The 22,504-nt window shown below is 39.9% G+C and overlaps 1 protein-coding gene across 7 annotated transcripts in view; it reads left to right on the top strand.

Moving 5' to 3' along the window:
• Positions 1–22,504, top strand: part of LOC135201700 (ATP-binding cassette sub-family C member 5-like) — a 362,327-nt gene that overhangs the window by 313,680 nt on the left and 26,143 nt on the right. For all 7 annotated transcript variants that reach the window (XM_064230856.1, XM_064230857.1, XM_064230855.1 and 4 more), the window contains 9 exons: positions 10,423–10,503; positions 11,254–11,380; positions 15,649–15,834; positions 16,158–16,305; positions 17,076–17,231; positions 18,490–18,593; positions 19,200–19,347; positions 20,892–21,017; positions 21,514–21,644. In XM_064230856.1, coding sequence (XP_064086926.1) covers positions 10,423–10,503; positions 11,254–11,380; positions 15,649–15,834; positions 16,158–16,305; positions 17,076–17,231; positions 18,490–18,593; positions 19,200–19,347; positions 20,892–21,017; positions 21,514–21,644 — 1,207 coding nt within the window. The remainder of the gene's footprint in view (positions 1–10,422; positions 10,504–11,253; positions 11,381–15,648; positions 15,835–16,157; positions 16,306–17,075; positions 17,232–18,489; positions 18,594–19,199; positions 19,348–20,891; positions 21,018–21,513; positions 21,645–22,504) is intronic.

Here is a 22,504-nt window from a genome sequence, read left to right as displayed (position 1 = left end):
GAGAGAGAGAGAGAGAGAGAGAGAGAGAGAGAGAGAGACGTCCCTGTTACCTTCCTTTCCAGTAACCTTGCTCGGCTGATTAACAATTCCTGGAACTTGCCTCCAGGTAAAATAGAGATGCCTCGTAAAGGAAAGGGTACATTCAAGTTGCTATGAAAAATACATCGTTGATTTTTTTGTATATTGAGCTGTGTATATGCGTATTAGTATATTATATAAACATTTTTCTTCCAGTGTGTTGGTTTTGTGTCCCATTTCGTTGAAATTCTATAAAGTTTTAAGTTTGATTCCTAAAAATATATATACATTTGTTATTCATGAAGATATGGTACTTGGGCGCTTATTAAAAATGGTGGGCTGGTCCCGTAGAGTCTTTTTTACTTGCTTGCTCTCTCTCTCTCTCTCTCTCTCTCTCTCTCTCTCTCACTTGGCATACTGAAAAACACGTCTGATTAGATTTGGACCAGAAAATCAAATTTAAAATTTCCACTCTCTCTCTCTCTCTCTCTCTCTCTCTCTCTCTTGTGATGAAGATAGGAACGCTCTACAAAGAGACCTTAACAAAGTATATGATTGGGCAGAGGTAAATAGGATGGTATTTAACTGATAAATTTGAATCAATAAATTATGAAGACAGAGAAGGAAAGCTATATGCATATAGGGGACCTAATAATGAGACAATCACAAATAAGGAAGCAGTTAAAGACCTTGGTGTGATGATGAATAGGAACATGTTATGCAATGATCAAATAGCAATTCTGTTGGCAAAATGTAAAGCAAAAATGGGAATGTTGTTACGGCACTTCAAAACAAGGAAAGCTGAACACATGATTATGCTTTATAAAACATATGTTCGTAGTCCACTTGAATATTACAATATGATATGGTACCCACACTATCAAAAGGATATTGCACAAATAGAGAGTGTACAAAGGTCCTTTACAGCTAGAATAGAAGAAGTTAAGGACCTAGACTACTGGGAAAGACTACAATCCTTAAAATTATATACACTAGAAAGGAGAAGAGAACGCTACATGATAATTCAGGCATGGAAACAGATAGAAGGAATAACAGAAAATATCATGGAACTAAAAATATCAGAAAGAGCAAGCAGAGGTAGATTAATAGTGCCCAAAACTATACCAGGAAAAATAAGGAAAGCACACAGGACATTAATCCACTACGCACCAGCATCGATAATGCAGCGTCTATTCAATGCGTTGCCAGCTCATCTGAGGAATATATCAGGAGTGAGCGTAGATGTGTTTAAGAATAAGCTCGAAAAATATCTAAACTGCATCCCAGACCATCCAAGATTGGAAGATGCAAAATATACCGGAAGATGTACTAGCAACTCTCTGGTAGACATTAGAGGCGCCTCACACTGAGGGACCTGGGGCAACCCGAACGAACTGTAAGGTCTGTAAGGTAAGGTAAGGTCTCTCACAGGTACGCATTCACACACACATGGAACTCTCATATACTGAACATACGTAATAATATTATGATAAGATTTAGCCACTGAAATCATAATTGCTCAAAACATTTTCTCTCTCTCTCTCTCTCTCTCTCTCTCTCTCTCTCTCTCTCTGGGACGGAGCCAGTCAGATTTTTTTTATTTGGGGATATTTTATTCATTCTTTCAGAAGAGAGAGAGAGAGAGAGAGGAGAGAGAGAGAGAGAGAGAGAGAGAGAGAGAGAGATCTGTTTCTTACGAGAAAGGGTAAAGTGCGCAGTACCGAAATTACAAGTCCTTTATATAACAGGTAAAGTTCGGAATTACTCCACCATCTTGATGGATCTCGGGACGGGAGCGTAACATGTTGTGGCTATAGTGTTGGCCTGATCTGAAATTAAGATACAGAAGAAGTAGAAGAAGAAGGAGATAAAGTTAGACCTACCAAATAATAGCATTGTACCTTTTGGGTACCTATAGAAGTCGAGTAGTAGTATTGATAGGCCTATAATTATTGTTCTTGGTATATTGCAGCCTACAGTATACAGGCAGTTTGGTCGCTGTAGTAGAGTTGGATATTATTAATAGGCCTAATCATTCTTGGTACACTGAAGCCTACAGTTCAGGGTGTAAAAATGAAGACCTATGTCTGATCTACAGAGCTGTAGAAGTTGGCTATTATTGATAGGCCTAATGATTCTTGGTATACTGCAGCCTACAGTACAGGCTGCAAAAATGAAGACTTGTGTCTGATCTACAGAGCTGTAGAAGTTGGCTATTATCAATAGGCCTAATTATTCTTGGTACTGAAGACTACAGTACATGCTGTAGAAATGTAGACCTGTCTGATCTACATAGCTGTAGAAATTGGCTATTATTAATAGGCCTAATGATTCTTGGTATATTGATAGGACTAATGATTGTTGTTACTGAAGTCTACAGTACAGGCAGATTGGTAGCTACAGAAATGAACCCTTGTTTCTGATCTAAAGAGCTGCAGAACTTTGGTTTTACTGAAAGGCCTAATAATTCTTGGCAATGAACTACAGTAACAGACAAAGTAGTAGCTGCAGAAACGAAGTCTGTGTCTCTTCTGACCTACAGAAGAGATGAACATGTCCCGGGAACAGTTCGTGGATTATAATCTCCTCCTCCTCCTCCTCCCTGAACCGAACTCAGGGTCACAAGCCGTTATCTAACGTTACGAAACCGTCATAGGAAAGGCGAAGCAGCAGTGACGTCGTGTTCGTGCTCATGTTTCATAAAAGCCGTCGTGTTTTGAAAGTTTGATCTTGAGGTCGTATGATGGGGGCTTACTTTGGCTTGTTTACCTATACGAGTCACCTCCTCCTTGATGCTAGTACTACTAAACATGGCGGAATCGCCTTGGGACGCCGTGTCTAGTACTAGGTATTATACACAACCCTTTCTGCATTGCATGGTCGACGAATTATTATATTAATGAATTATAACCTTTGTGTGGCCGTCTACTTGACATTTACCAAACGGCGTAATATAACACCTCGGAGTAGGTAACGCGTAGACAAAAAGGGTGATGTTTGTCACAATTCTGAGTTGTCTCGAGGCATTACTATTCTTAAATTGTTTTTATTAAACTAGAAGCAATAGATTCCAGAAGGCGCTCTGTGTCACATTGTTGTCCTCTCACGCTCTCCAGACAGACGATTTTTACGGCACATCACGCCTATATCACATCATCATCACACGCTTAAAAAAAATTGTGGCTGGGAAGATGACGGATACAAACGTCCCTTAGAATTGCTGATTACCGGGCGTGGATGAGAACCGAAGAGAGTCATAAGAAGGTTCTTGGCCGGTGTCTTTTCGTTGCTAGGAATTCGGTTTAAGAGATTAATTAGCAAGTAATGAGTCTACATAAGAGGATATAAGGGAGTCCATTCCAGCCTTCCTTCTTCTTCGTCTCCTTCTTGAGGACTTCCTTCATATGCTTCCAACCCCGTCTATCTGTTTTATGGACAAGTCCCAATCACCCCCACTCTCCCCTTCCCCTCCTCCTCACCAAGAGTGGCTCATTCTTCCCCCTCCTCTCCTCCTCCTCCTCCTCCACCAAAGAGTGGCTCTTCTTCCTTCCCCCTCCTCTCCTCCTCCTCCTCCCTCTACCACCTCCTCCTCCTCCTCCTCCTAATTGCTTGAAGTATTGGACTTCCTTGATATGCTTCCAACTCCATCTGTCTGTTTTATGGACAAGTTCCAATCCCCCCTCTCCCCCCTTCCCCTCCTCCTAACCATGAGTGCCTCATTCTTCCCCTCTTCCTCCTCCTCCTCTCCTCCTCCTCCTCCTCCTCCTCCTCCTCCTCCTCATCTCTCTTCCCCCCCCATTTGCTTGAAGTATTGGACTTCCTTGATATGCTTCCAATCCCATCTATCTGTTATATGGACAAGTCCCAATATCCAACCCCCACTCCCTCTTCCCCCCCTCCTCACCATGAGTGCCTCATTCTTCGCCCTCTCTTCCTCCTCCTCCTCCTCCACCTCCCATTTGCTTGAAGTATTGAGTGGGGGTCTTTATATTCTCAAGTGTTGTTTTATAAGGGGTTCGAACCCAGTCACCCTTCAAGGACTTGCTCAGACATTGTTGTCTGACCTATTTTCTCTCTCTCTCTCTCTCTCTCTCTCTTCGTGGTTCCTCCTTCGTCAGTAGTACATGGCCTTGGCAGATGTAACATCAGATCATTTTTATCCTATTATTGGCTCTCTCTCTCTCTCTCTCTCTCTCTCTCTCTCTCTCTCTCTCTCTCAGCTTCCACTCGATCCTTACACTCTCTCTCTCTCTCTCTCTCTTCTCTCTCTCTCTCTCTCTCTGTGTGTGTGTGTGTGAAAGAGAAAGAGAGATTCTTTCTCTGACCCCCTCTCTTCCCCTTTGTTTCCAAGAGAGAGAGAGGCTTACATAGGCTTACATCTTGTTCGGGTTGCCCCAGGTCCCTCAGTGTGAGGCACCTCTAATGTCTACCAGAGAGTTGCTAGTACATCTTCCGGTATATTTTGCATCTTCCAATCTTGGATGGTCTGGGATGCAGTTTAGATATTTGTCGAGCTTATTCTTAAACACATCTACGCTCACTCCTGATATATTCCTCAGATGAGCTGGCAACGCATTGAATAGACGCTGCATTATCGATGCTGGTGCGTAGTGGATTAATGTCCTGTGTGCTTTCCTTATTTTTCCTGGTATAGTTTTGGGCACTATTAATCTACCTCTGCTTGCTCTTTCTGATATTTTTAGTTCCATGATATTTTCTGCTATTCCTTCTATCTGTTTCCATGCCTGAATTATCATGTAGCGTTCTCTTCTCCTTTCTAGACTATATAATTTTAAGAATTGTAGTCTTTCCCAGTAGTCTAGGTCCTTAACTTCTTCTATTCTAGCTGTAAAGGACCTTTGTACACTCTCTATTTGTGCAATATCCTTTTGATAGTGTGGGTACCATATCATATTGCATATTCAAGTGGACTACGAACATATGTTTTATAAAGCATAATCATGTGGTTTAGCTTTTCTTGTTTTGAAGTGCCGTAACAACATTCCCATTTTTGCTTTACATTTTGCCAACAGAGTTGCTATTTGATCATTGCATAACATGTTCCTATTCATCATCACACCAAGGTCTTTAACTGCTTTCTTATTTGTGATGGTCTCATTATTAGGTCCCTTATATGCATATAGCTTTCTTTCTCTGTCTCCATAATTTATTGATTCAAATTTATCAGAGTTAAATACCATCCTATTTACCTCTGCCCAATCATATACTTTGTTAAGGTCTCTTTGTAGAGCGTTCCTATCTTCATCACAAGTAATTTCTCTACTTATTCTTGTGTCATCTGCGAAACTACTCACTACCGAATCCTTCACATTATTGTCTATGTCTTCAATCATAATAACAAACAGTATTGCAGCTAACACCGTACCTTGAGAGAGAGAGAGAGAGAGTATAAGGATCGAGTGGAAGCTGAGAGAGAGAGAGAGAGAGAGAGAGAGAGAGAGAGAGAGAGAGAGAGAGAGAGGGAGAGAGAGAGACTCGTGGCCACTTCCGTGGACGAGAATTACCTTAATTATCCAGAACTGCGGAAGTACTATGTTAATGAGAACCATTCACTTCTCTCTCTCTCTCTCTCTCTCTCTCTCTCTCTCTTTGTTTGAAAGAAGTACAAAGTTGTTGAAAAATATTTAGACCAAAAAGTGTAGGATTTTGACCTCCCAGAAATTTAATGGCTCGATAATTCGGGATCCTAATTGCCGACTGGTTCGAGTCTTCACGAATTGATAGTATCCTTTGAGTATCAACTCCCCTGAGGATGTCGTATCCTTAAGGACTCGTTGATAAATTTATGGCAAAGGCATCACAGGACCCCATGGGTTCTCTTTGTTAGGAACCCTGATAAGGCATGGTAGGACTCAGTATCCTTCAATAATAATATGTATTACGAGAAAAATCTCCAGACATATTCCACTTCGTAAAGCAGACATTGCTAGGTAACAACAAACTGTTTAAGGTACATCTTTCTCTCCCTTCATCTGGAAGACATGAGCTAAGTTCCTTCCAAACCCTTCCCTCCCCCTTTATTATCCCCCACTCCCTCCCCCTCTCATTTCCCCCCTCCCAGTGTGTGTGTCTGCTCAACATGCCAACCCGCACCAAAAAACTAACAAATAGTTGTAGTCTTATAACTTTCCCTCCTTTCCGCTGGAACACATGAGCGAAGTTTCCCCCTCCCCTTCCCCCTTCTATCTTCCTTCCCCTCCCTCTTCTCCCTCCTCCCCTTCTCCTCCTCTCAGAGTGTCTAGACGATCAACATGCGTCTAGGTAAGCCAACCCGCACCAAAAGACTAACGAACGGTTTCAGTAATAATATATCATTGGCTCCCTTCCCCTGGAAGACGCCAGCTAAGTTTCACAAGTTCTTATCTCCCCCTTCCCCCCCTTTCCCGTCCCCTCACCCTTCTTCCTCCGAAGGTGCCGTGATTTTTTTATTTTGTCAGCGCTTCGCCTGGAACGAATTTCATGGCTTGTTTAGATTGAAATTGAGGGTATACAGGCAGGAGGAGAGGAAAAGGGCGATATATAGCTAGGTTCGCGTGGAAGCACTCTCTCTCTCTCTCTCTCTCTCTCTCTCTCTCTCTCTCACACACACACACACGCACGCACACACAGACAATAAAACATATATTTAATCTGGCTTGTATTTCTCGTATGTATTTAAATGTAATTTTCTCTGGTGAAAGACGCTCTCTCTCTCTCTCTCTCTCTCTCTCTCTCTCTCTCTCTCTCACACACACACACACACACACACACACACACACAAACGTATATTTAATGTCTTGTATTTCTTGTATGTATTTGAATGTAATTTTGTGTGGTAAACAGTCTATAGCCACAAGAGGAGATTGGTTGACGAGAGTTTGGAGAACCGGATAAAGTTTGCACAGGCTTTTAGTTAAAACGTTGGTGTTAGTAGATAAGCAAAGATGTTGAGAAAAGGTTGAAAATAATCTTTTTTATATTAATTTTGGAAGACTTTTAGGAATTGCAAAAAGATGTACATATATAGTAAGTCTTGAAATCAGCATATCGAGGCAAGCTACGATAGGCTTATGTCAGACATCCAATCACTAGGCCTATAATGTTACCTATCTTTATAGGTAGCTGGTTAACGGTAATTCCTCCCGCCACCCCCTCCCTCTCTCTCTCTCTCTCTCTCTCTCTCTCTCTCTCTCTCTCTCTCTCTCTCTCTCTCTCCCCGCATTTTCTACAGAGTCGTTTCAAGTGCTACTTGTGGCACGACACGGTAGTCTCCTTGAAGGACTGATTTTCCATTCAATGTGTAATTTTGCCCTCTTTCTTATCCTTTATTCGTTCTCTTACTTTCTCCCGTTGCTATTTTGGTACTTTCTCTTATTCATTCGCTTCGCCTCTGCTTTCTTCTACTTTCTATTTTATCGCTATAGTTTGTTTTCATGGCGTCGTTTGCGAATTATAGTTTTTTTTTATAGTTTCTGGTTTAGTTAACTACTCCGTTTTCTTTTATCTCCTCGTATAATTTTCCATTAGTTTAAATCTCTTTCTCTCCTTTATCTCTTGCATTCTCCGTTTCTCTTTGAATTCCTTCTCTCGCTCCCTTTCTCATCTCTCCCTCAAATCTCCAACACGCCTCCTCCTCCTCCAATACCTCTCTTCTCCTCCACTTCACTTGTTTCTCTTTTATTGTTTCTCCTATACATCGTCGTCGAGTATACTTCACGTTTCTCTCTCTCTCTCTCCCTCTCGCACCTCCTTTCTTCCTCACGTCTCCAGCAGTTCCAACCCCCTCCCTCCGCTCCATTCTTCCTCCATCTACCTCCCTCCTTCCCCCTCCCCATCCCCTCCCCTCCCCTCCTTCCTTCCTTTCCTTTCTTCCACCTGGTTTCATTTTTGGCTCCCCAGACACGTCTCCCTTCCTCCTCCTTTATGTAATCGGTTCGTGTTCTGTGCCTGACATGTTCCGTGGAAAGTTCCCTCATCCATTCCCCCCCCTCCCTCCTCTACCAGGGTCTCCTTTTGGCACTGGGAGCTGGGAAGGGTCCTAAACCCGCCTTCACTCAGAGTTTTTTTTTTTTTTTTCAAGGGTTCAAATCAGGTCGACCTTTTGACGATTAGTTTCAATGTAGTTTATATATATATATATATATATATATATATATATATATATATATATATATATATATATATATATATATATATATATATAAATCGACCGTGAGGAGATGTTAGTCTCTTTTTGGCAGAGAGAGAGAGAGAGAGAGAGAGAGAGAGAGAGAGAGAGAGAGAGGAGAGAGGAGAGAAACAAGGAAAGAGAGAGAGAAAGAGAGAGAGAGAGAAGCAAGGAGAGAGAGATGAGAGCGAAGCAGGGGGCGGAAAGAGAGAGGGAAGAGAGAGAGAGAGAGAAGAGAGAGAGAGAGAGAGAGAGTAGAGCGAGAGAAGGGGTGAAAGAGAGAGTGAGAGAGAAACAAGGAGAGAGAAAGAGGAAAAGGGAGAGGGAGAGAGAGGAAAAAACTCCCTATCTTGTCACTATAAAATCACTAAAATTGCTCTGTAAAGGGGAAAAAATATACAATTCAACGAGAAATGCATTGGTAACATTCGAGTGTTTACGTATCACATAAGTAGGCCTAGTAAGAAGAGCGTATCTATTCGAATAGATAGACCTAGTACAAAGAAGAGTGTATGTATGTATACGCATTAATATTCATAGTGCGTAAAACAGTAAATACCCACATAAATGGGCCTATTAGAACTACTAGACGAGATTATATATGCACGAGCTCTTGTGTAATCTTCTTCTCGCCAGCGGACCCAACTACGCGAGAAGAGGAGGCATCCCAATAAATGTTACATCGAACGCGTTTGCTTTTCCTGCAACGTTCGTTCGTGATTCGCTGGCTGAGCGGAGAGAGAGAGAGAGAGAGAGAGAGAGAGAGAGAGAGAGAGAGAATGTGTCTGTAGGTCAAGTGGCCCCTCTCCAATTGACGATTCCCCGGGAAACGTTTGACGTCAGTACTGTCGAATTTAGAAGTGGGCAGGGGAGTGCTTTGGGGAAAACGACGCTCTCCACCTTTCATTTGTTTGCGTTATATAAATCTCTCTCTCTCTCTCTCTCTCTCTCTCTTCTCTCTCTCTCTCCGGGGAAGCGTTACGTAAGAGCGGATGGAAGTATGCATGAACCAATCATTTATCAGTTATCCGGTTCAAAAGAGTCCTAGACCGATGCACCGAGCGGATATTGTCTCAGCCGTAATTCGCCGGGCATATGAATCGCCAATTCTCCGAATCCATTGACGATTCCTAAAAAAGGAATAATAATCATTCGAATAGGAGATGCTAATTGTCGGTAGGGACTTTGGAAATTGGGCATTGGTTGGCAATTTAACGGCTGTAACTTTCGATGGAGCCGGTGCAGTGGCATCAGAGAGCAACCTCTCTTTGTTTCGTCGATCACTTTTCACACAGAGTTCCCCCCAAGAGTTTTAATTGGTATTACGTAGGAAAAGAGACGATTTGCTTAGAGGGAGAGCTTTTAAGGGATCCCTTACGTAAAAGGAACTCCACTTTTATCGCTACCACGAACGTAGCAATTGGCTCCTTTGGCTTTTAAGTCTAATGGAGACTCATATATCGAGCAGTAGTACTAGTATATAAAAGATGTTCTTTGAAATGGGTTTTGTTTTCTTTGTTTAGTCATTTAAAAATTAGTCTAAAAACAGAAGCAGTATTGAGGCTCTATATACATTTCGTTTAAGTAATATTGGACCGTTTTTGTGGTTGAACTACAAAACTGCTCCCTGTGAGTTCAGTTAATTTGAGTAAATCTAGTCTCATAGACACGGGGATGGTATCTTCAATTACATGTTGACTGCAAATGCTTTCATTTTCGTTTTTATTTGCATTTTTGTTTCAAAAATCATTTTTTGCAGTTTCCTTAACTCTAACTTAGCATAAGACTCTCTGATGTAACGAAGTGCGCTTTATCAATAGGAAATCAACTAGTCTCATAGACACGTGGACTGTGTCTTCAATTACATGTTGACTGAATATTTTTCCATTCTTGTTTTTATTTGTATTTTTGCTTCAAAAATCATATTTTGCAGTTTCCTTAATTCTAACTTAGAATAAGACTAGTCGGATGTAACGAAGTGCGGCTTCATCAGTCCGCAGACTACAGATTTCTTTGTCTCTGCCATTTCTTCAACCAGTTATCGACGGAAATATGTTCCAGTTTTATTCTCATTTGCATTCATTTGTTAAAAATTTATTTATTTGCATGTTCCCTTCTTCACAATCAGTCTAGGTCTATACGCCTGAAGCAGTACTACAGTTTAGCAGACTTAGTAATCCGCAGACGGCAGCAGAATTCTTTGTTTACACGTGAATTCTTCCTCTTTCTCTTTGCAGCGAATACAAGGAACCAGGATGTTGCAATACCAAATACAGTCAGCAGTTGATGCACCTTTTACCCTTCAGACCAAAGCGCAAGTGAGTATTGACGTAATGCCTATCGTTTCCCTGTGATGTTCGCTTGTGTGTATGTTATTATAAGGACGTAAATAACGTCCTTATAATAACAGGCAGTCAAACGGAGATTGTAATACATTACTGCCCCGTAACTTTCAAAATACCAAACTGAAAGCAAAGTTAGGAGCTTTAATACAATATCCTATATTTGCATTCTTCCTTCTGTCAAGAGTTTTTGACGTTTCTTTATGAGATTTCCGAATTGGAAGTTAGTTGTGTGTTATGAAAGCGTCTCTCGTTTTGTTGCCTGGTTTTATGGCTATACATACGGTTCTGACATCCAAACACCTCCATAGAGTCCATCTCCAACACTTTGCTCACCGCTTCTAACATTCCCTCTCCATCTCTCCATCCTTCTCCAACACTGTTTCCTCATCGTCTCCAACATTCCTTCTCCATCTCTTCATCCTTCTCCAACATTTTACTCATTTTCTCCTCCACCTTCTCAACAATCTCTAACTAACAATCCTCCTCTTCTGAAATCTCCATCATCTCCAACACTTAGTCCATCGTCTCCCACATTCCTTCTTCTCCATACCCATTTGTTCTCCAACGCTTGATGAGTAAACTGTTGGAGAAGGCTGAAGAGATGGAGGACAAAATTCGTTGAAACTGCCATTATTTTCAACGAAACATGCATGTTATTATTATTATTATTATTATTATTATTATTATTATTATTATTATTATTATTATTATTATTCCCAACAGAGACAAAAGACTACTTCCAGGTAGCAGCGCTGGACTATTCAGTTACTTCACCGTCCACTGGCTGACCAGACTTATGGTCAAGGCCTTCAAGAGTGGACTCCAGCCTTCAGACTTGTGGACGATACAGGTGGGTCTGCCCTCTTCTTGTTATTTTTTATCCTTTTTAATGCGCGCACGCATTCACGTAAAGTTGCACAAAGATGCGCAGGCAAATGAATGCGAACATAAGTATGTCTGTCGGTTCCGTTTTGCAATATTTATAATTTGTACGCACTAGATAATACGTGTAACTGAATTACGAAACTAAGGCAGATTCCACGAAGGAAAGAGAACGGGTGGAGTCCTGCCAGGCCTTTCGACATCTGGTCCTGTGCTACTAAGTAAAGGACAAAAAGTCGAAAAGCCCTGCAGAGTTAAAGGACAAAATGTCGAAAGATTTTGGAGAGTTAAAGGACAAAAAGTCGAAACGCCTTGGAGAGTTAAAGGACAAAAAGTCGAAAGGGCTTGGAGAGCTAAAGGGCAAAAAGTCGAAAGGCCTTGCAGAACTTCCCTTCATTTCTGTTTCCTTCGTGGATTTTGTCTTTATCTTTATTTACTGTTTGATATATTTATGTATGATAATATATATTATATATATATATATATATATATATATATATATATATATATACACATATATGTGTATATATATATATATATATATATATATATATATAAATATATAAAGACCTATAGACTGCTGAACTTTAAGGAACAAAAACCTGCCTTGTAAATATGGATTGGCTGCCTGTCTGCTGTCAGACTTCCAAAGTGGAGATTCCTTCCCATGATGTTTTCATCACCCCTGGCCTTGTGCCATCTAGGGCAGACACATTTTTCCTTCCGGGGGGATGGGGGGGGGGGGGGGGGGCGGGGGAAGGGGGGAGATTCGTCAAGCCCCAGTGACGTCAGTAGCAGTTGTTTGGGGAGGGTAGTTAGGGGTAGTTCCCTTGGGAGTAGGGAGAGGAGGAGGAGGAGGAAGGGAAGAAGGTGTTCTCAAGGGAGTGACTGGGGAAGGGGGGGAGTAGGGGAAGAAGGATTATATGAGAACCCGACAGGAATTGGAAGGAGTGATTCCAGATTTCCAGACTTGGAGTGGTCCTTTTTGTGTCCGGGCAATTTGATCGTCTTCGGTCTCCTCCGGGAAGCTTCCAGGAACTCTCTACTGAAAGAGTGACGGGGAGGGGGTAGGGGAAGGGTGGGGGAAGGGAGCCATTTGAGTAACAGTGTTAGCAGACAGACAGACAAGACAGACTGACGTCTCCCACCCGACTGCCAGAGAAGAAAAAGAGGTACTGAATAAACAAACAAACAAACAATGTCCAGATGGAAAACTCTATTCGCCCCCCCCCACCCCCCCCCCCCTGACCCCCCCGTCTGTCTTCACATACCTACTACTATTTTCATTTGTGACCCCTTATTTTTATATTCTGTAGATCATCTTCCCGCTCCGCCCTCATATATAATTCGTGTACCCCACCCCCTACCCCCACCCCGCCCCCACCCTAACCCCCCGTCGGCGTAACATTCTTCGAAGTTTCCTCGAAGTCAAATCAAGTCTGCGACGCAAAGATTTTTTTTTATTTCTTCTGCGACGCAAACTTTTTTTTTTTCGTCTTATGACTTTTTTATAGAAGTCAAAAAATGATTATCATTTCTCGCCGGAGTGTCACAAGGAGGTAATAAATGTGGGCACGAAGTCCCCCTCGCGTCTGCCGCATCCGTTTAGAGAAGAAAAAGAAGTAGAAGAAGATCTCTTAGAACAATGGAAGGACGACATGCGCAAGTTCTCAGCCGTAGTTCACCCACAAAAATAAGAACAAGAAGAGGATGATGTCTTATAACAATGGAAGGACGACATGCGCAAGATCTCAGCCGTTGTTCACCCATAAGAACAAGAACAAGATGATGTCTTAGAACAATAGAAGGACGACATGCGCAAGATCTCAGCCGTAGTTCACCCACAAGAACAACTAGGAGGTTTCCGCCGAGAGGAAAAAAAAAAGGAAAAAAGATTTTTATTAGACAGTCTACGAAGTTAGGGGACATTTCCTGTTGTCACTTCTGTTTTTCTTCTTCTTCTTCTTCAACGTCAGAGACGAAAGCTCAAGTTTGAGAACAACAACGTTCCCTGGAGAGGAGGGTGAAGTGATGTTTCTCTCGGAGGCTTTTGAAGCATTTGCGAACTGACGTTTTATATACTTATTTTCTTTTTTAAAGTCTTGTCTGTCCTAAGATTCAGGCGTTTTTTGTCGCGCATATTTTTAGAAATAAGTTTACGGGTTTATTTAATGAAAGAATGAAGTACTAAAAACAAGTTGGATATGAATCATTTGCGAACAGACTTTTTTATTTTTTTATTTTTTTTAAGCCTCGTCTGTCCTAAGATTCAGTCGTGATTTTTGTCGTGCGTAATTTTTTTTTATAAATATATGGGTATATTTAATGAAAGAAGGAAGTACTAAAAACAAGTTAGATATATATAATTTCCGAACTGACTTTTTTTTTTAAGTCTCGTCGTCTGTCCAAAGATTCAGGCGTGTTTTTTGTCGCGCGTATTTTTAAAAATAAGTTTACGGGTTTATTCAATGAAAGAAGGAAGTACTAAAAACAAGTTAGATAAGTAAATAACCCATAGAAAAATAAGGAAGTTAGATAACTAAATGACCCATAGAAAAATATTGAAGTTATATAACTAAACAATCCATAGAAAAATAAGGAAGTTAGATAACTAAATAACCCATAGAAAAATAAGGAAGTTAGATAATTAAATAACCCATTGAAGAATAAGGAAGTTGGATAACTAAATAATCCATAGAAAAATAAGGAAGTTGGATAACTAAATAATCCATAGAAAATTAAGGAAGTTAGATAACTAAATAACCCACAGAAAAATAAGGAATCATCAAAAAATGCAAAATAAAGATAGAAACTATTTTCTAAGACATTAAATCTGGTTCGTGGCTGGCTGCTCTTAAAAAAAGGTCAGTTTCCCCGTCGAGTGCATAATCCTGCTCTGTGTGGAAACGATGAGTTTGGTCTTATTCAATTTACATACAGAACAGATTATTTGAATTGCAAAATTTGTCTCCCCTTTTTTTTGAAGTGTTGCGGGAGCTTAGATCGTATAATATAGTATAGGTAAAATTAGCATTATTGGTAAAGTAAATCCACAGTATAGTGTACCTGTTTGATTTTGTTATTTAGTAATATATACAGCAGAAAGCGAGATTAAACACTCTACGGACCTTACAACCCGAATTTCATTTAAGTGTCTGTAATCAAATTCAGAAATCTCTTCCAGCACTATCAGTATTGGTATGAAGAGTATACCATTTCCCACCTTATACCACCCCAAAGGCCGTCCCAAAGGTAATGGATTTGTGCTGGCATAAGGCTGTTATAACCTAAAAACCAACCGCTAAGGCCAATGAATCATATTTCCCAGCTTACGTGAAATGGGCGAAGTGGTTTTCTGATCATGTTGTCATTTGCAATTCTGTTGCAATCTTTCCTCCCCCCCTCCCATCTCCCCCTCCCCCAGTGGGAGATAAGGGGGTGATGATTGAGTTTCCCATTAAAGGCGCAATTTTTCGTTGAAGAACAGTATTGGTTTTTCCCTTGTTTAAAGCCTTCTCGCTGGAATCAGCATGCAGCCTGATATTCGAGAGACTTAGGGTACGTCCTCTCTCTCTCTCTCTCTCCTCTCTCTCTCTCTCTCTCTCTCTCTCTCTCTGTAGTCTTCCGTGTATGCCTAAGAATACTGTATTCAGGAAAACTTCCATATCTGCTTCGATAAACTTATTCTCTGAGGGCTGAGAGAGAGAGAGAGAGAGAGAGAGAGAGAGAGAGAAAAGGCAATAAAGGAAGAGATAAAGTATAGTCTGAGACAAGGATTTGTTAACACAAGTGTTTGTAGAGAGAGAGAGAGAGAGAGAGAGAGAGAGAGAGAGAGAGAGATAGAGAGAGAGAGAGATAAGGCAGTAAGGAAAGAGGGAAAATGATGTTTGAGACAAGACTTGTAAGAGAGAGAGAGAGAGAGAGAGAGAGAGAGAGAGAGAGAGAGAATCCCACAGTCGCACTAGGGAGTAATGGTCAGAGAGGTTGGACAGCAAGGCCAAAGAAAGGCATCAGGAATGAAGGTGAAGTAAAATGCAAAAAGTGGGTATACCTAGGCCTAGGACTAAGCAGAATAACATTGGCAAAGACCCTTTAGTAATGAATCTTACACCACGAAAGGTTCACCCCACGACCTTTTCCACAATAAAAACGAGTCTCAAAAAGCAACACGCCCTTTGAGAACCGTCTTCTCAACCCCGCACTAACCTTCTTTTGTTTTGTTTTATTCACGAACAGGCAGATGACGGGGCCGAAAAGAACGCCGATCGCCTACTACGCCTTTGGGAGGATGAAGTCAGCACTTCGAGGAAGGCCAACCAGAGGCCGCAGCTCTGGCGCGCCGTTTGGAGAGGGGTCAGGACCAGGGTCGTCGTCTGCATGGTCATCTCTGTCTTCCAAAATGTCCTTCAGTTCTTGGGCCCAGTGAGTACTGGAGTCTCGGGACGGATGCCCCTGGAGAGAGCGCTGTTCTCTCGTCTGAAATTGAATTTGGCCCTGGGTAGTTTTATTTCAGGAGTCTTAGATACTTGTAACCATATTTGAGCTGGTGATATCTTTCATTGTGTTCTTCAGGGCATATGAGGTTATATAAAGGTTACTTACGAACGTACATAATGTTACTTTGCATGTAAATACACCTAGGCAGGATTATTTGAGCGCAAAGTCGATTTGTATTGTATTGACGTTTCTATGCTTTGTACATCCGCCCAAGTTACCTACAATCCCTCCTCTTCTTCTTCTTTCAGTCGGTGTTATTAAAGTTGGTTCTAGACTACATAAACTCGCCCACAATAGATTTCCAGTACGCTGCCATTATAACCGTCTCCATTCTAATCGTGAACATGCTGAGGGGCGCCTGTTTCAACGCCATGTTCGTTGTTGGGACTCACACAGGTAAGTTAGTTTTGTGACTTCGTATAGATTTTAGTTTATACCTCAGTCCTTTCTCATTTTAAGGTTAAGCGCTCCCATGCAGCCAAGAGAATTAAGATATTTTTCATTAAGATTTTGTTTAATCTGTTGATCTAGAGAGCCTCTAACAAGGATATCCGTTAGCACAGTGTTCTGATATGAATTGGGAATCAACCCTTTCTCATTTTAGGGTAAAACGCTACTGTGCAGCCAAGACAATTAAGATATTTTTATATATTTATATATTCATAACTTTTTTGCAAATGCTAGATAGGATAACTACCATTAAGTTGTTGACATGTACTTAACCTGTTTGGGATTGGATTTTGATAAGTTGTCAGTGTGAGTGTATGACATTTTATTTTTTCATAAAAGCTGGATAGGATAAATGCCACTAAGTTGTTTTCATGTACTCCATTAAGATTTGTTTAATCTGTTTTTATATTTTTATAACTTTTTTTTGCAAATGCTGGATAGGATAACTACCATTAGGTTGTTGATATGTAATTAACGTGTTTGGGATTTGTTTGTGATAAGTTTTCATTGTGACTTTATGACTTTTTTCACAAAAGCTGGATAGGATAAATACCACTAAATTGTTTTTATGTACTCAACCTGTTGTGAAGTGCGAGCAACAAGTTTGTGGCATGTTTTACTGCATGTGGAGTTACCCGAGTTAAACTAGGATCAATCTTGAGTGAAACTTCTAGGTCTAACACCCCCCCCCCCCCTTTTTTTTTGACACCCCACAGCCACAAGGGTCACCGGTGCCATCCAGGCTTTGATGTACAAGAAGATTCTAAAGTTGAAAACGGGCGGTGAGAGACTTTCAGCCCAAATCATCAACTTCTGCAACAATGACATGGAGAGGCTCTTCGAAGCTTGCATATCCTGCGTGTTCCTAACAGGTGAGAGGTCATCTTTCTCTCCTCGCCTCAGATCGGACTCTAAAACCTGTGCATAACTCTAAGGTTCTGCTTCTGTTTCCCAATGAATACAAACTGGTTTCTGTTTTTAGTCTAGGGCAGGGGTGTCAAACTCATGGCCCGTGGGCCAAATGTGGCCCGCAGGATGGTCTTAAGTGGCCCGCGAGGTGCCAACAGATTTTTCAAGTCGAGCTACTACAACTGTTACAACTGAGGAAAATTTCACTAAAGTTACTAAACTGTTAAAACGAGACGTAATAAGTTTTACCTTTCATTCGTATGACAATAATTTATTAATTTATTTCATATTATAATTGCTGGCAATAAGGCTCTTTTATTGCAAACCTTAATAAATGAGTCATAAGGAATAAGGAATAAGTAATTACCAAATCTTTGATGGCCCTCGAGACCATAACCAAGAGCATAATTATCCCTCGAAAGGATTTGAGTTTGACACCCCTGGTCTAGGGTAATGTTGCATATTTTTTCTATACAGTATAGCAAATTGGATCTTGACTCCTGCATGGCAAACTGATTTGGAGAAAATGAGACTTTTAACTTCCTTCCATGAGATACTGCAATGCTTTTTATCGTATGGGGACAAGATTAGATTTGGGGCGTCCCTAATGAAGGACACAGGAAGACTAATACCTAGATATAGGTTTGCCTGAAGATTGCCAGGTCCAGTACCATTGCTTGTTCCCAGCTCAGTGTTGTAGTGACGACAATGAATGCTGGAATACAAAGTTGTCACTTGTTATCCATTATTTATTTATTTATTTATCTATTTATTTAACTATTTATTTATTTATTTATTTATTTATTATTCATTTATTTATTTCTAGTTATTGATTTATTTGTATTAGTTATTTATTTATTTATTTATTTTTTATTGATTTATGTATTATTTATTGATTTATTTATTTATTTATTTATTTATTTATTTATTGCGTGTTTACAACTGTTACTCTGTATTACTCTTTTCAGGTCCAGTATCATTGCTTGTTCTCAGCTCAGTGTTGTAATGACAGTAAATGCTGGAATACAAAGTTGTCACTTGTCACATACTTATTTATTTATTTATTTATTTATTTATTTATTTATTTATTTATTTATTTATTTATTTATTTATTTATTTATTTATTTATTGTTTACGTATTTACAACTGCTACCCAGTATTACTCTAAGTCTCAAGTGCTTACCTTTTTGTTACTTATGCTTCTTTTGCACATTTTTCCAGCCATGCCCATCATTTTTACGTTAAGCGTGATCTACTCGGTCTACATACTGGGCCCCTGGTCGTTGCTTGGACAGGCTGTGTTCGTTTGCTTTTATCCAATTATGGTAAGTAGGAGTGAGTTGTTTGTTAATTCGTAGATATTTGTTACTTTGAAGTGACACAAGACCTGTGCTTGTGTGTGACCTGATTTCCTTTCAAATCACTGATAATATTTCCATACCTAGATAAACTTTGAAAAACACCAGCAGTGTCTTAATCTTCTCTGGAAATCTGCAGGTAATTATGAGTTTTGTAACATTGGAGTCTAAGTTGATTAATGTTGATTATTAGCTCACAAGAAATTCAAGAATGTCCTGCAGACAAAACATTATTTGATCGCCTCTTTACGAAACGTTAAATCTACTCCCCTTATGGGGTAGCACCGTCAGTGGGCCTCGCGTTGTGCACTGTAGACGTTGCTAAAGGTAGCTTGCACCTTCCCTTTGGCCCCTAGCCACTTTGTACCCTTTTACTCAACCTCCACCTCCACTCTCACTTTATTTCCTCCTTACTGTCCGACCACTCATACTTCTTTTCTCTGTTGAATGATGAGTGGCAGAAAGTACGCCAGGGATTTGCTTTGTCACCAAATTTTCATACTGGATGATAAGTCACTTTAGTGCTTCGTTTTCGACGATTGTTCTTTTGATTTTCGTCCTTTTCCCCCACAGGGCCTCATCGCCAAAGCACAAAGCAAAGTGAGGGTTCAGACGGTCAAAGTGACGGACAAGAGGGTGACCCTCATGAACGAGATTCTGAACAGCATCCGATTGATCAAGATGTACTCCTGGGAAGAGTCGTTCGCAGAGAAGATTGCAGGTTTGCCCCTTGAATTTGACTCTCTTTCTCTCGCTGATGAGCAGCACCGCAGCTTAAGGGACATAGGGACATATGTATTCATCAACTACATTATTATGATTAGTTTTTGCTACGGCACCAATGATAAGTAACACCTCAAATTAACAAACTTGGTCTGTACTAATCAACTACGTGATGAATTTTACTTTCTCAATGATAAGTAACGCTCATATGACGAAACTTCATCTGTACTTATCAGCTACATTGTTATGATTAGTTTTTGCTATGGCACCATTCCAGATATGATGAATTTTGCTTTCTCAATGATCAGTAACACCCCAAATTACCTACCAAACTTCGTCTGTACTTATCAGCTACATTGTTATGATTATTTTTTCTGTGGCACCATTTTATATGTGAACTTTTATACAATCTTAAACTGCCAAGTGTAAAGTACAGCTTGGCTTAGGTTGGAAACTGTTTGGTCTTGCTGTGCAAGATATCTAAAGTGCAGTATAGGGTCTTAGTTATATAAGAGACTTTGGTACTTGCCAGAAAGGCAGATCCCTAAAGTGTCTATAGAGTAGAGATGCTACTTCTACAAACACACCATACATACGTATATTCATATATACATATACGTACATACACATATCACAAACTTTAAGTCATTATAGTATAAGCCAACCCCACAGGAAAATGATATCCCTAAATTCAGTAGCAACCACTTCCATGCTTATTCATCCATCTTCATGACACAACATATGCCCGTGATAACTTGTGTAATATATGTGAGTGTATATAAAGTTATTCATTACCTTTATTTTTTCTTTTTTTCAATAAGTGAAAACTCTTTCTCATGTATTTCCTATTACCTCCTCTTACTTCTTCCTAATGAACACCATAATATTCTTTGGAAACTTGAATTTCAAGTCAGTGGGCCCTTTTGTGGGCTTGTTCCATGTGAATAGGTTTCTTCTTCTTCTGAATAATAATAATAATAATAATAATAATAATAATAATAATAATAATAATAATAATAATAATAATAATAATAATAATAATAATTGATGTCGCTATACCATGGAACACCAGAGTTGGAGAGAAAGAGAGAGAAAAAATGGATAAGTATCAAGATCTGAAAATAGAAATAAGAAGGATATGGGATATGCCAGTGGAAATCGTACCCATAATCATAGGAACACTAGGCACGATCCCAAGATCCTTGAAAAGGAATCTAGAAAAACTAGAGGCTGAAGTAGCTCCAGGACTCATGCAGAAGAGTGTGATCCTAGAAACGGCGCACATAGTAAGAAAAGTGATGGACTCCTAAGGAGGCAGGATGCAACCCGGAACCCCACACTATAAATACCACCCAGTCGAATTGGAGGACTGTGACAAACCAAAAAAAAAAAATAAATAATAATAATAATAATAACTCCTAAGGAGGCAAGGTGCAACCCGGAACCTTATACTATAAGTACCACTCAGAGCAATTGGAGGACTCTGATACACCAAGAAAAAAAAATGATGATAATAATAATTGCATTCTCCTTTCTCCCCAGGACTCAGGAAAGAGGAATTGAAGAAACACCGCGTTGGAGCCTTGCTACAAGCTGTCAGCTCGACTGTTGTGCCAAGTATTAGCATCTTAGCGACGATTGTCACTTTTCTTGGGTATACGCTGACTGGTAGGTCTTTTCTAACTTTTAGTTTGAAAGGTTTTTTTTTTCTTTATTGGCTCGCCTTAAATATAAAAAGATTAATTTGATTTTCATTTGCAAATGCTATAGTATCTTGACACATTTGACTTGGCCATTCTTGGAACGATACCTTGTCACATTGGACTTGGCCATTCCTGGAACGGTACCTTGTCACATTTGACTTGGCCATTCCTGGAACGATACCTCGTCACATTGGACTTGGCCATTCCTGGAATGATACCTCGTCACATTTTAATTGACGATTCTTGGACTGATATCTTGTCACATTTTAATTGACAATTCTTAGACTGATACCTTGTCACGTATGACCAGGCCATTCCTGGAATGATACCTTGTCACATTTTAATTGACAATTCTTGGACTGACATCTTGTCACATATGACCTGGCCATTCCTGGACTGATATCTTGTCACAATTGACTTTGCCATTCCTGGACTAATAATGTATATTTTCTCCAACGCAGGTAATACACTGACTTCCTCTGAAGCTTTCACCATCTTCTCAGTATTCAATGCTATGCAGTTCTCAGTAGGAACTCTGCCATTTACTGTGAGATCAGTTGCCGAGGCGAAAGTCTCGCTGACTAGAATCCAGGTATGTTTTTTTCTTGTCGGTTTTGTGTTGTATTAATAAAGCTTAGTTTTTATCCATTTTCATTCCATCCATCTCAAAGCAGAGATCGTATGTGGTAGAACCAATTTGTCGTTGAATTTGTAATGCTTCGGAGGAGGTCGAAATACCTAACTTTTATCAGCTTCTTTTCGTGGAATTATTTGTTGTTCAGCCATGAAATGATAGAAGCTTGCCTGTTTGAGCTAATTAAATTAGCTCAGAGGTCTTGCTGTACCAAAGCCTAATAATAATAATAAATATACTGTTATCATACTGAAGTCCTTAAATTGAATTTGTACCTGGTCATGGATATCACGCAGTATTTTATGTTCTTATGTCAAGCAATTTGCCTTGTATTTTACTAGTTTATTTATATCTCAATCTTTTTAGTCTTTAATTTTTAATTTATCTTTTATTCTTTAATAACTGATTTCTTTCTGTATTTCCTGTTGTTATCTCCTATAACGTCTTTCAAATGAACACCATATTCTTTTGGAAGCTTGATTTTAAGTCAGTGGCCCCTGTAGGGGTTTAACTTCGTAATAATAATAATAATAATAATAATAATAATAATAATAATAATAATAATAATAATAATAATAATAATAATAATAATCATTCTTAGTAAGCATGATTCGTCCACATTAGCTCCGGACCTGAGAGACGATGCCACAGAAGACGACAGGGAGGATGAAGTATCAAACAACGACACACGAAGAAACACCGACGAAGTAACAGAGAGGACGGAATGGGTAGAAAAGATTAGACAATGGATGGAGCCAGATACAGAGAGAACAAAGATCCCCACCATGAAAGCTTACAACACCAAGAAATTAAGGGAG

The sequence above is a fragment of the Macrobrachium nipponense genome, chromosome 28 (genome assembly GCF_015104395.2).
Source record: "Macrobrachium nipponense isolate FS-2020 chromosome 28, ASM1510439v2, whole genome shotgun sequence".
NCBI classification, from domain to species: Eukaryota; Metazoa; Arthropoda; class Malacostraca; order Decapoda; family Palaemonidae; genus Macrobrachium; species Macrobrachium nipponense.
The sequence above is the reverse complement of the archived record's forward strand: the minus strand, read 5'-3'. Positions and strand labels throughout refer to the sequence as shown.